Source organism: Hemiscyllium ocellatum, chromosome 1, assembly GCF_020745735.1.
Source record: "Hemiscyllium ocellatum isolate sHemOce1 chromosome 1, sHemOce1.pat.X.cur, whole genome shotgun sequence".
Taxonomy (NCBI): Eukaryota; Metazoa; Chordata; class Chondrichthyes; order Orectolobiformes; family Hemiscylliidae; genus Hemiscyllium; species Hemiscyllium ocellatum.
Window position 1 is genome coordinate 29550976 of NC_083401.1, and position 16248 is coordinate 29567223.

The following is a 16248-nucleotide window of genomic DNA, read 5'->3' on the forward strand; positions in this document are numbered from 1 at the left end:
GGAGAACAAGTTTCTGAACTGTTTACAAGTACTTTATTTTTTGTCAGGATATTTCTCACCAGTGAGGAAGACGGCATTGCTGAATATGATTCAGAGAAGCAGGGTAGATTAAATGGATCCAGAATCCACAGAACACGTAGGGAACAGTGATATAATTGGATAAAGTTTAGATTAGCTATGGAAAAGCAGAAGGTCAATCTGGAGTAAAAATGATGAATTGGAGATGGCCAATTATCCCAGGGTTGAGAGCAGGTCTGACCCAGGCAAGCTAGAATAAACTATTGTTGGTAAATCTCTAATTGAAGAATGAGTTGTTTTGGAAGTGGAAGTAGCTCTGGTGCAGTTGAGATGCATTTCCATGAGTGGCAAAGGTAGGACACAAAAAAACCCCCCAGAGCTCTCTGGATGCCAAATGGCAAGATGAAGCAGATGAAGGAAATGCATGCCAGATTCCACATTGCTAATGTATGTGAGTTCCAGGCTGAACACAATAAGTTCAGTCCTGATGAAGGGTCCTGCCTCTCATGCTCCTTCTGATGCTGTTTGTCCTGCTGTGGTTTGTCCAGCTCCACATTTTATCGACTCCAATTTTCCGGTATCTGCAATGCTCACTGTCTCCAAGTTCAGTTACAGAGAGTGGTGAACTCAGCCCAGACAATCACAAACACCAACCTTCCAACTGTCAAATCCATCCACCAGGCCCGCTGTCAAGGAAAGGCCTCCAGCATTCTCAAGATTCATCCCACCTTGGCAATGCTTTTCTACAACCTCTACCATCAGGGAGCAGGTACAAAAGCCTGAACACACACACACACACACCAGCCAGTTTCAAAACAGTTTCTACCCTACTGTTGTTAGAATGCTGAATGGATTCACAAACTCTTAACATTTACCTGTACCAGTGTTTTTGTTTTTGCTGTTGTTTACCTATCATTTACTATCTATGCTACTTAACTCTATGATCCCCTTGTATTACTCGCAAGACAAAGCTTTTCACTGTGCCTTGGTACATGTGACAATAAATCCAATTCAAGTTCAGTGGGGAAGAGAGGAAGGAAATAAGAGGAACAAAGAAGTAAGAGACTAATGGCTAAGACAGGTGTGAGGGTATAAGTTTAACGTGAGGAGTAAGTGGTTTAGATGAGTTCTGTGAAAACAAATTCCACCTAGAAAGGATGGTAGAAATATGGAATGTGCTGCCTGAGAGGGTGATTGAGGCAGGTACTATCGCAAACTGTAAGGAGCATCAGGATAAGCACTTAAAATATTGGGACACAGCAGGATACGAACCAAGTATAGGCAAATCAGATTTATATAGTTTGGTGAATATCAGTCAGTATAGATATGGTGAGCTGAAGGGCCTATTTCTACTCTGTTTTATCATTATGATAAAAGGGAACTCAAAGTCTTCTGTGAGTATATAAATAACCAAATGATGTTAAAAGGAAGGGTGCGATGATGAGGAGCAAAAACCAAAGGGACCTCTTAATTAAGGTGAGGACATGATGAAGCTTTGAATGAGCACTTTACAGCACAAAATTACTGGGATCACAAATGTTAGCAGATTTTTGAGGTAATGACAAAACTGGTTTTTATTGTGTCCCAACTCAACTTCCATTTCTAATAGTTTGCCAATATTTTTCCCCAAAGGTCAGTCTATAATAAGCAGCAGACTTCACCTGGCTGATTTCTATCCTTTCTCCTATTACTGTTGAGTTGAAGTGAATTAGTTTTATTGGCATGCGCACTCAAATGAGTACAATGAGAAGTTTATATATCACCACTTACAGCACCATCTGAGGTACAAAGTTACCTAGCTTCTTCAGTTACAAGATCTTAGAAAATAGGGAAATAAAAAGTTGTGCAATATCCCGTAGTACTTGGCTGAAAACTCTTAAGATTACAGCTGATCTTTGAAGCTTCTTATTCCATAGGGCACTGCGCTCTGCATCTTTCCATTTAACCTGCAGCTCTGAATGATGGTGATTGTTTCAGAGGACCTCAAAACAGTTAGAATATATCTTTGTTTTCGAAAGCAGACTTGCTGAGCCACATGTTTTGAGTGCAGTATCGTTATTTGTTTTCCAGATCATAATGTTCCTTCAGCTAAGGCAGAACAGTGCTGATTAATCTCTTCCCGGTAGCTCATGACCGAGTTTTCCCACAACACTAGGGTTTGTGCACAAACATTTTAAATTGTAACGAGTTTAAAACCATGCTGAGAATTAGCTACTCGGGGGATGAAAGATGGAAGGGTTTTTCAGAAAGATAACTGAATTCATTTATCACAAAATGGGAGTTATCTCTGTGCAAATGATTGATTTGATTTGGTCTCAAGACGTGATCATGAAGATGGTGTGAAAACATGACTAAAGGAAAGAAACAGTCTTGCTTATATGTGACTCCAGTCCCACACTTAGCTGGCTGATTCTTAATTACCCTCCAACCAAGTTTAGCAAGACTCTCAGTTGCAACCAGCTTTTCAGAAGAACCTGACCCTTCTTAGGGCAATAAATGGCAATAATGCCCACAATCCACAATGAATGAAAAGAAACTATTTGGAATTTATGTGGTAGCCTAGCAATGATGGAGTGCTTCCTAATTTAAGACAACATTCCTGATATCAGTAACGGTCACTTTCATTGATCAGATTATACCAGAACTGCAATCGCTCAAACGCACCAGGAATATTCCAATTGACTATATTGAATTTTCCAGATTTTTGTTCCATTTATTTGTCACTGGGTCTCAGGGTTTATTAGAATTAGTCTCCATGTACAACTTAGGAGCTTGCTTTCCCCCATCCAGATGAGAACTGTTCTCGGTTAGCGCACAGGCCTGAGAGACTGAAGTGTGCTCTATGGTTTTGGATGAATCACTGGTCCTTCTTTTTCCCACAGGGCACAAAATATTGAATGACATTTTATGCTATTACTGGCATTTCGTTATAATAACAGAATTAAATTTAAGTTTTAAATCTTACAATGCAAGACATGACAAGAATTGAACAGGACAGCATCTCAGATTATTAAGAAGTAGTATTTGGATTTTGATGTGCGTTAGCAGTCAAAAAATATTAAATAGGCTTTTGACATTAAACAATAATAGAGTAGCACCACAGAGCAGAAGGTCATTCGGTCCACTGATTCTGTGCTGGAGTAAAAGCCAAGACAGTGAATCTTGATGACCACATGGTAGATAGAGGAAAGAAATGCAGAATTGACGTTGGATTATTTTGAGTTTAACAAGACTATGGAAGGACAGTTCATAAGGCCAATGTCTGTGTGTCAATCAGGTTAGCATTTTTTACTGGGTGGCACGGTGGCTAGCACTGCTCCCTCACAGTGCCAGGGACCTGGGTTTGATTCCTGCCACAGGTGACCTTCTGTGTGGAGTTTACACATTCTCCCTGTGTCTGCATGGGTTTCCTCCCACAATCCAAAAATGTGCAGGTTAGGTGCATTGGCTGTGCTAAATTGCCCACAGTGTCAGGTGCATTAGAATTAGAATCCCTACAATGTGAAACAGGCCCAACAAGTCCACACCAACCCTCTGAATAGTAACCCACTCAGACCCATTGCCCTATTACTCCACATTTACCCTGACTAATGTACCCAATCTGAACACCATGGGCAATTTAGCATGACAAATTCACCTGACATGAACATCTTTGGACTGTGGGGGGAAACCAGAGCACCCGGAGGAAACTCATGCAGACATGGGGAGAATGTGCAAACTCCACACAGACAGTCTCCCGAGGTTGGAATCGAATGTGGATCCATGGCACTGTAAGATAGCAGCCCTAACCACTGAGCCACTGTGCTGCCCCTATATTAGTCAGGGGTAAATATAGGTAGGGCAATAGATCTAGGTGAGTTATTCTTTGGAGGGTCGCTGTGGACTTGTTGGGCTGAGGGTCTGTTTCCATACTGTAGGGAATCTAATCCAATCTATTCTCATAAAACCTCTCAACCATTGGTTCAACTTTTCTACCAACAAGATGAATTCTTTATCCCCTTTATATCTACAATGCCACAATACTTTCTGAACAAATCACTGACATAATCAAAATTTGTCTCTGATAAGTATTCTTATCTAGTCTAATTCAAAAGAGAAGTTCTAACTAAACTTCCCCACTGCCTCCTCCTCATCTTCACCCCCACCTCAAAGAAGGTCAGAGTCACTTGGTGAGATAACCCACCCTTGGTGCTCCGTTTACCCTAAATTTGTGACAATGTTCTCACTAACATAGCGATGCAAAAGTGATGTGAATCAGTGAATGCTTTTCAGAATATGCTTTATGCTCTTTATCTGCCTTGTACTCGATCTTTAATCTTGTTCTCAGATAAATAAACACTCAAAGACAATACAAAATACCACCATTTTGAATTGCAGTTCCACCATTAGCAAATAGGAGTTTATTTTGCTATGTATATACACATGCTTCCTTAATGTTTACAAGTTACTGAAGAAATGAAAAGCAGCTTAAACTATTTGATACTATTAACAAAATTTACTTGAAGAAAAGTTAACTGAAATGACATTTGACAAAGTATAGTTACTATCTTCAAAATAAATATTGAGATTGACATACTGTTAGTATTAGGTAAGTACACTCGATAGCACTCAGATATATCGTTGTCATAGAATAACATGCACAGTTCATGGCCCTCTTATTAAAACCCCTTGCTCAATACCTAGCTCCTGCCTATACTCCAAGTGTTGCATGTTCTCACAGGCAGCAAAGAGAGGGCACATTTGAATACATGATATTATATTAGCTGCTGTTTCTCTGCAGGCTGCCTGTTAGAAAGACGCATTAGTCTCAGAAGAAGGTCAGTTGCAGCACTGTCTAAGAGGCTTAAGTTTTTTTCCATGGGTAAGTGTTTCCCTTTATTCTCATTTCCCAGACAAGTTGAGTCTGCAGTGCAGGTTTCTAGAAAAACAAATAAAAACATAATCAAGATTTTCATTTCTATGTTTCTTGCTTTATTAAGTAGATTAGAAAGCATCTAGCTGAAAGATCATATCTATTGCTTCTGCAATCTATGTGTTAAGGAGGATTAGGAGGATAAATGTAAGGACATGATCATTTTTGCAAGGTGCTACATGCAGCAGGACCAAGGGTTAATTCCAGACCAGAACTGCTTGTTGGTTGCTGATAGGTCAGTGAAAGTTTTGCAATGAAGAAATGTTGTTGAGACAGAAAGGTTGATAGAAGTTACAGTATATGTATAAGAAATATTTTGGTATACAGTACACAGATAATTTGAGATATGACATGGCAGACAGCGCACACTGGGAGGAAATGTGATTTTCAACATCAAGTCCTCTGCATTGGGGGATTTCCTCACCACCCATCTGAGGACTATTAGCGATGAATTGATTTTTGCTTCAGTTGGTTTACAACCCCAATATTGCATGATTACACGCCAACCAGAATGGTAAAGGTTGAGCCAGGTGGAACTTGCTCTTTTCTGATCCAGCAATTCCTATGTCTGGGGAGATATTGGTATTGTGATAATGTCATTGGGCGATAATGTTATTGTAGTAATGTCACTGGGAGATATTGGTATTGAGGTAATATCACTGGACTAGTGATCCAGAGACCAGGTAAATGCTCTAGGCTCACAGCTTCACATCTCTACAACAGCTGGTGGCATTTAAATGCAGTTAATTCATAAAAATATTGAAAGCCTGTCTTCCATAATGTTAACTATGACATTTACCAAAGATCCTCAGACAGCACCATCCAAACCATTGACCAATTTCATCTAGAAAGTCAAGGGCAGCAGATACAAAGGAACATCACCACCCCTAAGCTCCCCTCCAAGCCACTCACCACCTGACATTGAAATATATTACCTTTCTTTCACAATCGCTGAGTTAAAATACTGAAGTTTCCTCCCAAAGGGCATTGTGGATCAGCTCAGCGACTGCAGTGGTTCAAGAAGGCAGCTCACCACACCTTCTCAAAGGCAACTAGGTGTGGGTAATAAATGCCCACATCCCATGAGTGAAAAAAACAAAAATCTACTTCAAATGGGTGGCACGGTGGCACAGTGGTTAGCACTGCTTCCTCACAGCACCAGAGACCCAGGTTCAATTCCTGCCTCAGGCACATTCTCCTCGAGTCTGCGTGGGTTTCCTCCGGGTGCTCCGGTTTCCTCCCACAATCCAAAAGTGTGCAGGTTAGGTGAACTGGCGAGGCTAAATTGCCTGTAGTGTTAGGGGAATGGGTCTGGATGATTTGTGCTTCGGCGGGTCGGTGTGGACTTGTTGGGCCGAAGGGCCTGTTTCCACACTGTAAGTAATCTAAACCTTTAAAAGTAAATTGCAAAAGGCCTATTTTATCCATTGATACCACAGGTAGAAGTTACCCTGAAAAAAATGTTGAACCCATCTACTCCTAACCCAATTTTCAGTTCAAACTACGGTTTTTTTTCACCCAAATAAAACAAAGGACAGTAGACGTTGGAGATCTAAACCAAAACCAGAAATATCTGGTGAGAAAGGTCAGCAGGTCTGGCAGCATTCTGGGGAGGACAAAGCAAAGGAAATCTCCTTCCACAGAACACTGCCAGACTTGCTGAGCTTGCTCACCAGACGTTTCTGGGTTTTAGTTTTTGCCACCAGTTTGGTTTGATGTGAGCAGACAGCCAGCTGTTACATCAGGAACATCCAAAAAGGAGTCAACCATTTTGCCTTTTGACCCTCTTACTCAATCAAATTACTCACTCCATATAACTGCCTATTCACCACATCCTCTTGACATCTTCAGAAAGTGGAACGCTCAAGTTTAAAGTTGGAAATTGGGGTTGTAAACCAACTGAAGCAAAAATCAATTCATCGCTAATAGTCCTCAGATGGGTGGTGAGGAAATCCCCCAATGCAGAGGACTTGATGTTGAAAATCACATTTCCTCCCAGTGTGCTCTGCCTGCCATGTCTAATCAATTGTATTTGTGGAAGAGACTTCCAAGCTTTTATTTTCTTTTGCTTGAGAAGAAATTTCCTTTCTGTATACAAAATGTTTCCTAACGTATTCCTGAAAAGACTCCCTATTGTTTATAACAGTGTATCTCTTAGCTCATGACGTCAGTTGCTGGCATCAACTTGTGCCAAGAACAGAAGTTGGCACCTACTCTACCCATCGGCACACTGGTGCTCCCACTGACATAGTAATTGTGTACCCAGTCACTCTCGCCATCTCACTGGCTATATGCAGAACACTCCACTCCTGAATTCTCCTGTTCCTTTCCCTCTAGCATCTTGCTCTCTTATACATGGAGAACAGGAAAGAATGGAGGAACAGGAATGTGGGAGGGAGCCAGTCAGGACCAGGATGGCCAGGGAAGTAATGAGCGGGACAGTCAAGCTTTAAGAGTGTGGGGTAGTGAGCATTTGAATGATATAAATCATTTCCATAAACATCCATTATTGGTTCTGTTCTTTTTAAAGTTCTTTTACATCCCTTAATATTATGGATGGCCCTATTCTTTGACATAGAAGGTAAAATTAATGAGGATTCTTAAAGTTGAGTTGGATATTCTTGACTGATGAGGGAATTAAAGGGATTAGGGTGTCAAAAGGAAAATACAGACTTGATCTTAAAAAAAATCACTAAGCAGTCTAATCCATATCCTACCATCAGAGCAGCAGATTCCCATTGAGGCACACTTCCCACCATTTCCACCACACGGTCTTCCAGCAGGTTCACAAGGTGATGGCAGGTAATTCTCTTCCTGACACCTCAAGGTCTCTGAGGTTCCGATGTAGCAGCCGATCTCCTCCCCGCAGCAGATGTTAGCTCCAAAACAGCGACCTCTGTTCTCAGGGCCACAAGGCATACACTGGCAAAGGTTAGAAAAATGGGAAACAGGAAAGGTCTTTGAAAAGAAAACTTAATTTTGACTACAGCCATGGAGAAAGATCAATAGCATGTCAATGGCACTAAGCTCTGGTTCTACTTTATCCATTGTCCTCAATTAAAACTAGGGACAAAGTGAGCTGCTAAGATTGCTGCTAAAGTTTACCTACAAGTTTTACTAACCTCATAGACTATACTCACAGGTTCATCCATTGGATACAACATGGCAGCTGCAAGAGTGCATTTTGCATATGCTTGGGATCTCATGTGTCTTCGCCCTTGCTTAGTTTGGACATAGCCACAGAAGTTAGGCAGCTTTTGTTGACGAATCCTGCACAGTACTGGGAGGGATTGACTTGTTCTATTAAACTTCAATGGAGGAATCTTTAACATGGCTACTGATGGTGTAAAACACTCAGAAAGCTCTTCCCTCATACATGTTGCAGCACCTCATCAGAAAATCACCTCCGTCACTCAGCAGCAGCATATGTTAAATGAAGAACTCCTTTATGGGAGGAACACAGTGCCACCTTAGTCTCTGGACTGACTCTGACGATTTGTCCCCCTTTCATTCCAGCTCGTGTCAACAAATACACCCTTGCAATTTTTGAAAATTGCCTTTTCTCTTAAAAACTTGTTCAAGCAATTTGAAGGTTCACAGTTTGTCAATGAGCAACTTCTTTTATTACTTAGAGACAAGACTGTAACACAACCCATAAGGGCTTAGCTATAACAGAGGAGTGAGAGGATCTTCACAGTATCTTCACAGTTCAGCAGAATAAGTGCCTGCAGATACAAACCTGGCTTCTCTACAGTATAATGGTACACCAATGGACTACTTGTTATACATGACAGGACAAAACCAGAGGAACCACTAATACACTTAGAGCCATGGTCTTCCTGTTTGCTCTCTGTAACTAACCCACCTCAGTCAAACTCTTAAATGATCTCTTTTGTATCACAGGAAAATGCAGCAACAACTCACATTCGCGAAATAGAGTCATAGAGTCAGATAGCACGAAATAGATCAGTTGGTCCAACTCTTCGGCACCAATGAGACATCCCAATCTGACACAGTCCCATTTGCCAGCATTTGCCCCTTGTCCCTCTAAACCCTTCCTATTCATATACCCATCCAGATGACTTTTAAATGTTGTAACTGTGCCAGCCTCCACCACCTCCTCTGGCAGCTCGTCCCATACACGCATCACCCTCTGTGTGAGAAGGCTATCCCACAGGTCCTTTTAAATCTTTCCCCTAACATCTTAAACCTATGCCCTATCCTCCATCCTAGGAAAAAGACCTTAGCTATTCACCCAGTCCATGCCCTCATGATTTTATAAACCTCTATAAAGTTACCCATCAGCCTCAGATGCTCCAAGATGTCAAAGTGCTTTGGAAGAGATCCTGTTTTAAAATTCATTCATGGGATGTAGAAGCACTGACAAAACCATCCCTATTTGCCCACCTTGTTGTGGAACTAGAGTCACATGTATGCCAGAGCAGGTAAGGGGATGGTGGTTTCCTTCCCTAAACGGCATGACTGAACCAGATGGGTTTTTCCCAACAATCAATAAATGGTTATCATTAAGCCTTCAACTCCAGACTTTTATTAAATGCAAATTCCACCATCTGCCATGGCAGGATTCAAGCCTGGGTCCCCAGAGCATTACCTGGAATCTGGGCTAATAGTCTAGTGGTTGTGCCAATAGGCCCTTCTGAAAAAAAAATAAAGGGATCAAATGAGGGAGGAGAGGAGGAGAGAAGCTTGAATTTGAGAAAAGTGACAGAGAAAAACTGAAGGCTTCAGATGGTAGAGAAGGCGACTGTAGGAACTGTTGGTGCAGGTTAGGATATATGCTTAAAGACCATTCTCAGAATAAATGAGAGTCCGGGTGGGTAAGGAGAGATTTGAGGCTGAGCAGCGGGATCGTGAAGCCACTTTCCTGCAATATTCAACACGGGAGATGGTCTACAGAACCTTTACAGCTGAATTAGCTGAAGATTTTAATAGATCAAGTGAAAAGACTTTTAATAGCAGATCATGGAATCATAGGTCAGCCTATCATCAGTATACCAGCCCTTTGAAAGGTCAATCAGTTCATCCTCCTTGGCTGTTTACATGGTGCGGTATTCTTTCCTCTTCAATCATTTAATCTAAGTGCCTTTTAAAAGCTACTATTAGACACATGTGTCCTACCCTATCAGGCAGTAGATTTCAGATGATAACAATTTGATGTAGGAAAACATTTCCCCTCATCTCACCTTTCAGTTTTCCACAATTACATTAAACATCTTCGAGTCATGAACTCATGTTTGGCACAAGGAGATTATTTGCCCACTGAATCCATGTCACCTCTCCATGGAGCAACCTCGGCAGCTCATTCTCCCGCCCTGACCCTGTAGTCATGGGTTTACATAAATGATTTGGATATTAATCTAGGAGGTATAGTTAGTATGTTTGCAGGTGACACTAAAATTGGAGGTGCAGTGGACAACGAAGAAGGTCACCTCAGAGTACAATGGGATCTTGATCAGATGGGCTGAGGAGTGGCAAATGGAGTTTAATTTAAATAAATGTGGGGTGCAACATTTTGGAAAGGCAAATCAGAGCAGGACTTTTACATTTAATGGTTAGGTCCTGGGGCATGTTGCTGAGCAAAGGGACCTTGGAGTGCAGGTTCATAGCTCCCTGAAAGTGGAGTCACAGGTAGATAGGATAGTGAAGAAGGCGTTTGGTATGCTTTCCTTGATTGGTCAGAGTATTGAGTACAGGAGTTGGGAGGCCATGTTGTGGCTGTACAGGACATCGGTTAGGCCACTGTTGGAATATTGTGTGCAGTTCTGGTCTCCCTTTTATCGGAGGGATGTTGTGAAACCTTAGAGAGTGAATCATAGAGTTCAGTAAAACTTTATAAGGATGTTGCCAGGGTTGGAGGGTTTGAGCTATAGGGAAAGGCTGAATAGGCTGGAGCTTTCCCTGGAGCATCGAAGGCTGAGAGGTGACCTTATAGAGGCTTATAAAAGCATAGAGGGGCATGGATAGGGTAAATAGACAAGGTCTTTTCCCTGGGTTGGGAGAGTCCAAAACTAGAGGGCATAGGTTTAGGGTGAGAGTAAAAAGATATAAAAGGGACCTAAGGGGCAATGTTTTCACACAGAGGGTGGTACACGTATGGAATGAACTGCCAGAGGAAGTGGTGGAGGCTGGTATGATTACAGCATTTAAAAGGCATCTGGGTGGGTATATGAATAGGAAGGGTTCAGAGGGATATGGGCCGGGTGCTGGCAAATGGGTTGGACTGAAGGGTCAGTTTCCATGCTGTACACCTCAATGACTGTATGACTTTATAAGTTTTTTTTCAAGTACCCACCTAATTTCATTTTGAAATCGGTCACCATCTCTGCTTCTGTCACCTTTGTGAGCATCGTGTCAAGTTCATTGCCACTTTGTGTATAAAAAAGTTCTTCACGTATTCTGAACCACTCATCCAAAAACCTATCAGTGTTACCTCATTCAATAGGAACAGGTTTTCTTGCCTTCTTAACCTGAACCTGTCACAATCTTGTACATTTCAAACAAATCTCTTCGCGATTGCCTTGCTCCCAAGCACAGCAACCCCAGTTTTTCCAGCCAACCTTATAGTGAAAATTTTCCATCCCTGGAACCATTCTGGTGGATCTCCATTGCAACATCTCAAAAAGACTCACATCCTTCCTAAATTGTGGGAACTAGAACTGGAGACAGGTTGGATCTTAACCAGAGCTTTATAAAAGGTTCAGTACAACTTCCCTGCTTTTGCACTTAAGGGTGTCTTCATTTATAGAGGTCTTGATACCTTTCCTACAGTCTGGTGCCCAGAATTCAAAATAATACTTCATTCATCAGATACTAGTAATAGTTTAGCAAAGCCTCTTTACTAATCTACACATCTACTTATAAAGCTAGGGATCCCAAATATGTTATAAATTATAATATGTGGAATAAACATTTTATAATTTGTTTTAAAACCTCTATCATCTTATCCTGCCAAAAGTAATTTATTAGAAGTTGATGCTGGACTAAATTGGGAAGGTGAAAAGAACACTTGAGGTTGCACAGCTCCATCAGTCTGTACTAAGATCCTGAGAGATGAAGCCTTTATCTTTGCCTCCCTGGGCAATTCAAACAAACCCAAAAGACAACATTGAAAATCGTGAAGCTGATTCCAAACAGCCAAACGCATTCAACTCTGCGTGTTTACTGTTGCCCTGCCCTCAATCCTTTCCCTTTCTGCAAATCAATCTTCTCCTGGCTCCTCAATAATACCTGTGTGTGGACAGAACTGTGACAAATGGAAACCAAAACAGGAAAGGTTACAGTCTTAAACATCAAACATTTATGTTCAAACAGCCCAACACAAGAAATACACGAGTTCTCTCCAATAACACTAATGTTCTGACTCAGAAGGGTTTGCATAAACCTTTTGTTTTGTAATTTAGAAGATGTCCTGAGGGAAGAAAGGGTTTTTCTTTGAAAGATTTGAACCATTCTTCAGTGGATTTGAGTGCTGCACTGTAACTCTGACATCGTGAAAGCTATGCTTCATTTACAAGTGATGAAATCTATGAAGACAAATGATGTGCCACAATTTACATTCCATGCACTCACCGCATGTTCGCTACACCTTATTTGCATGTGACTCCATCTAATTTTGATAAAGCTTTTTAACTTCACATTTCTGTCATGCCTTTGATATTGCCATGCATTTATTTAGTGAAACAAAGTGAATTGTTTCAAAGTAAAATGCTTGTTGACAGATTCAATATTTCCTTACAGACTAAGAAATCCTGCCAGCTTTTTGTCAGCTTACTAAAGTTAAACTAGTTGAGAAAGAAAATTGAAATAAGCAGGAACAGGTTCTCCCTCAATCTGACATTATTTTGCTTATGCCACAATCTCAGCTATTTGAATAACACTGGCAATTATTTACATTCTTGATCATTTTCCTCTTGTTTCCATTAGTCTATCGTAGAACTGGAGTTTGTGCTGTTAGCTATTTAATTTTTAGATCCAAGTGACACTTGTAAACACACATTTCTTGGAAAAACAATAACATTTATCTTTCATATGTGAATTGAATGTTGAACCAGGTACCAGAAAATTAAAAGAGTTGCAAAACAACCTTAAACACAGGGAGAATATTTATTTTCTTTTTAGAAAGCCCTCTGTTCTGACTTGGGGAGAAAACTTAGTGAAAAGTACCTCGTTAGGAATTCGTTACATATATTATTAACCCACACAGTCAGCTACAACTCTGAACAATGTAAATGTTTGACATTAGCTAACAACTTAAGCCAATCTGTTTGAACTTAACGATACGAGAATGCAAGTTTATTTTTTATGTCGTATGTAGGAGTTTTATAAAGCTATAGAAAGAGATTGAGGATAAATGGACCTTACCTGGCGGACATCTTCATCTGGAAAAGATCTCTTCCCGCCTCTGGGGCAGTTCTGGATGTAGCATGCTGAAGTGAAGGTCAGCAAGCAAAACAGGCAAACTGGGAGCGAGGGCTGAGGCATGCTGTTGACAGGCAATCAGCTGTTTACTGAGCGTGAGCTGCAGTGAGGAGTCCAGCTGGCTTTATACTCTCAAGCTAACCCATGGCAGACGTCATTGCATTCTGCCAATTCATCTTCTGCATAAATTGCTTGTTTTTTAAAAGAAACAAAATTGAAATGTCAACTTTAATTGCCTCCTCCCACTGTCGAGCACGTATATCTTGCTAAAGTCATCCATCACTTTCTTAGTAAGAACTTTTTTAAAGTTTCAATAACCAAAGAAAATGAATAACAGTTTGCAACAAAAGAAAAGGAAACCATCTGAGACTGTGAAGGAGGTTGCCTGACTTGGGTGGGGGTAGATATAGCTCCATTGCTCTTTGCTTCTTGTAAATAGCTAGTGTGACCTGTCAGTGGGAGCTTTCTGCTTATAATACAGAAGAAAATCTGTGATCAATACAGCCCCAATGTCACAGAATAGTCAAATGTCCTAAATGCTCTTTTGCCTTTTTCAATGTTACTTTTCACAACATTCTCTCAAAGATTGTTAACTTGAGATTGCTAGCCAATTAGTCTCAAGGTAAAGGGCCTGAATTTTATCTTGTACGGCTGTGTCTGTTGAATGACCTCGAGTGCAGAAAAATAAAGTGAAAATATCTCAATTTTAAAAGATATCCTGTACGAAAAATATCTGAAGCTGCATTTGAGTTAAGTTTTGCTTTTAATCTTCAGTAACACTTTGGATTAAAATTTCAAAACTCCAGTGCCAATGCATGCACTGACAGTACGGATGCTGCCTGACCTGCTGTGCTTTTCCAGCACCACTCTAATCTAGACTCTGATCTGCATCATCTGCAGTCCTCACTTTTGCCTAGTGAGGCAAACAATCAGCCAGGGCTGGCAGGGTACAGCTTTGAGGCCTGTAGGTGTATCAGGAGTGGCACTTTGCCACGTTTAACCCACTTCTCCATTCACTGTTAAGAGACACACATGGATGCTAATTGGACCGACGACTCAGTGTTATGAAACCTTCAGTTCAGGTCGTCTAAGGTGAGGGTTGTAGTGGTAATGTCATAAGGTTAGTAACACAAAATGCCAGCTTAGCACCTTGGGAGCCTGAATCCCACCACAGCAGTTGGTGAAAAACTGAACTCAATAAAATCTGAACTTAACAACTAGTTTGATGTAATCATGGTGGACCTTTACAGGAGCCCGGGAGATGATGCAAATTATGTGAGGACTCTATCCTGATGTCGCATCTTATAACTCCATTCCAGGTGTCAGGGTGAGATTCTTGTCAGGCTGCAGTGAGTTGATGATTAAGGTGGATTATTGCGTGTTAACAATCTTGCCTTGATCATGAAGCAGCTTCCCATAGTACAAGCCGCTAGCAAGACACTGGGTGCTGAGAATTCTTAGTGCAGGGGTCAGAGTAGGTTCCTGCTCACTGCAAAGAGCCTCCATGGCGGTCACCATACAGCAGAATCTCAGGGCACATTCCATGCATGGTCCTGGGTGGCATGGACAAGTTGTACCAACGGGTCTGTTTCCGTGCTGTACATCTCTTTGACTCTACGTTAAGTCAACTTGCTGAGTGGATCATCCATTTCAGCCTCCTTCAGAGGTCCTCAGTGACAAAGATAGCGATCTTCAGAAAATGTGATTTGCGACATGTGAGTTTGGGAAATGGCTGAGGGCATTCGAGACTGCAAAGATTATGGGTCCTGACAACATTCCAGCTATAGTACTAGTCGATTCAGAACTAGTTATGTCTACATCCAAGCTGTTCCAGTATAGTTAGAACATTGGTATCTACTGGACAATATGGAAAATTGGTCAGCTATGTCCTGCCCATAAAAGACAGGAGAAATTGAACTGGGCCAATTAACACCTTATTTGTCTTTCCTTAGCATTAGCATTATGATGTAAGGTGTTGATAATGTTGTAATTGAGTGGTGTTTGTGGAGTCAAAACCTGCCCAGAACCACTTGAATCTGGTTCTCTGCAGCAAACCCTGGACCAAAGAACTCAATTCCAGAGGTGAGAGTGACAGCCCTTGACATTAAGGCTGCATTTGACTGAGTGTGGCAACAAGGAGCCCTAACAAAATTGAAATCAGGGAGAAAACACTGTGCTGGTTGGAGTCATACCTGGCACATTGGAAGATGCTGTGATTCTGGAGATTAGTGATCTTGGTTGTCGGCAGGAATTTCCCAGGGTACGTATTTCCTATATCCATCTGTCATTACACACCTCTGCTGGAATGGGACGATTGGGCGCAGCCGTTTGGGCACCGGTGTTTTGGCACGACTGTTTGGGCGCCAGCTGATTTAGCGCCAGCCCATTTGGCGACAGATGTTTTGGTGCTCGGAAAAAAATGTTGATTGATTCATCATCATTCAAAGGTAGAACTTTAAAAAGATTAAAAACTGTAACTTTATTGAAAAATAAAAACATTAAATCTGTTAATTACTAAAAACATTACACCTGTTAATAACTAAAAACATTAAATCTGTTAATCACTAAAAACTGTAACGTAGCTTTAGTTAATTCATTTAGTAATTATGAGCACAGCTCCTCAAGTACTCGATAACATCCATGTTTTCAAATCTAAGAACAGTTTCATGTATTCTTCTATCTGCATCTCTATACTTTTTTAGTTTCTGTGGTGGTTCATGCCCAGCTAGTAACCCTTCATAATATGCACCTCTACCTTCCTGTACTCTCCGCAGGCCATCTATTACTTTCCATTTGGTGGGATGTTGCATGCTAAGTTCATATTGTAATCGACGGTGGGCTGCCTCCGCATGATTGTTTGTGCAGTTTTCCCGTTCTCT

General features: G+C 41.2%; 1 protein-coding gene across 1 annotated transcript; it reads right to left on the reverse strand.

The window, feature by feature from the left end:
- Positions 1-4772: 4772 nt before the first annotated feature.
- LOC132817912 (oxytocin-neurophysin 1-like) lies at positions 4773-13432 on the reverse strand. The gene is made up of 3 exons (XM_060828451.1): positions 13313-13432; positions 7648-7852; positions 4773-4936 (listed from the first exon to the last, which is right to left on the reverse strand). Exons 1-3 carry the CDS (start codon positions 13430-13432, stop codon positions 4773-4775), a joined length of 489 nt encoding a protein of 162 aa, XP_060684434.1.
- Positions 13433-16248: the final 2816 nt, after the last annotated feature.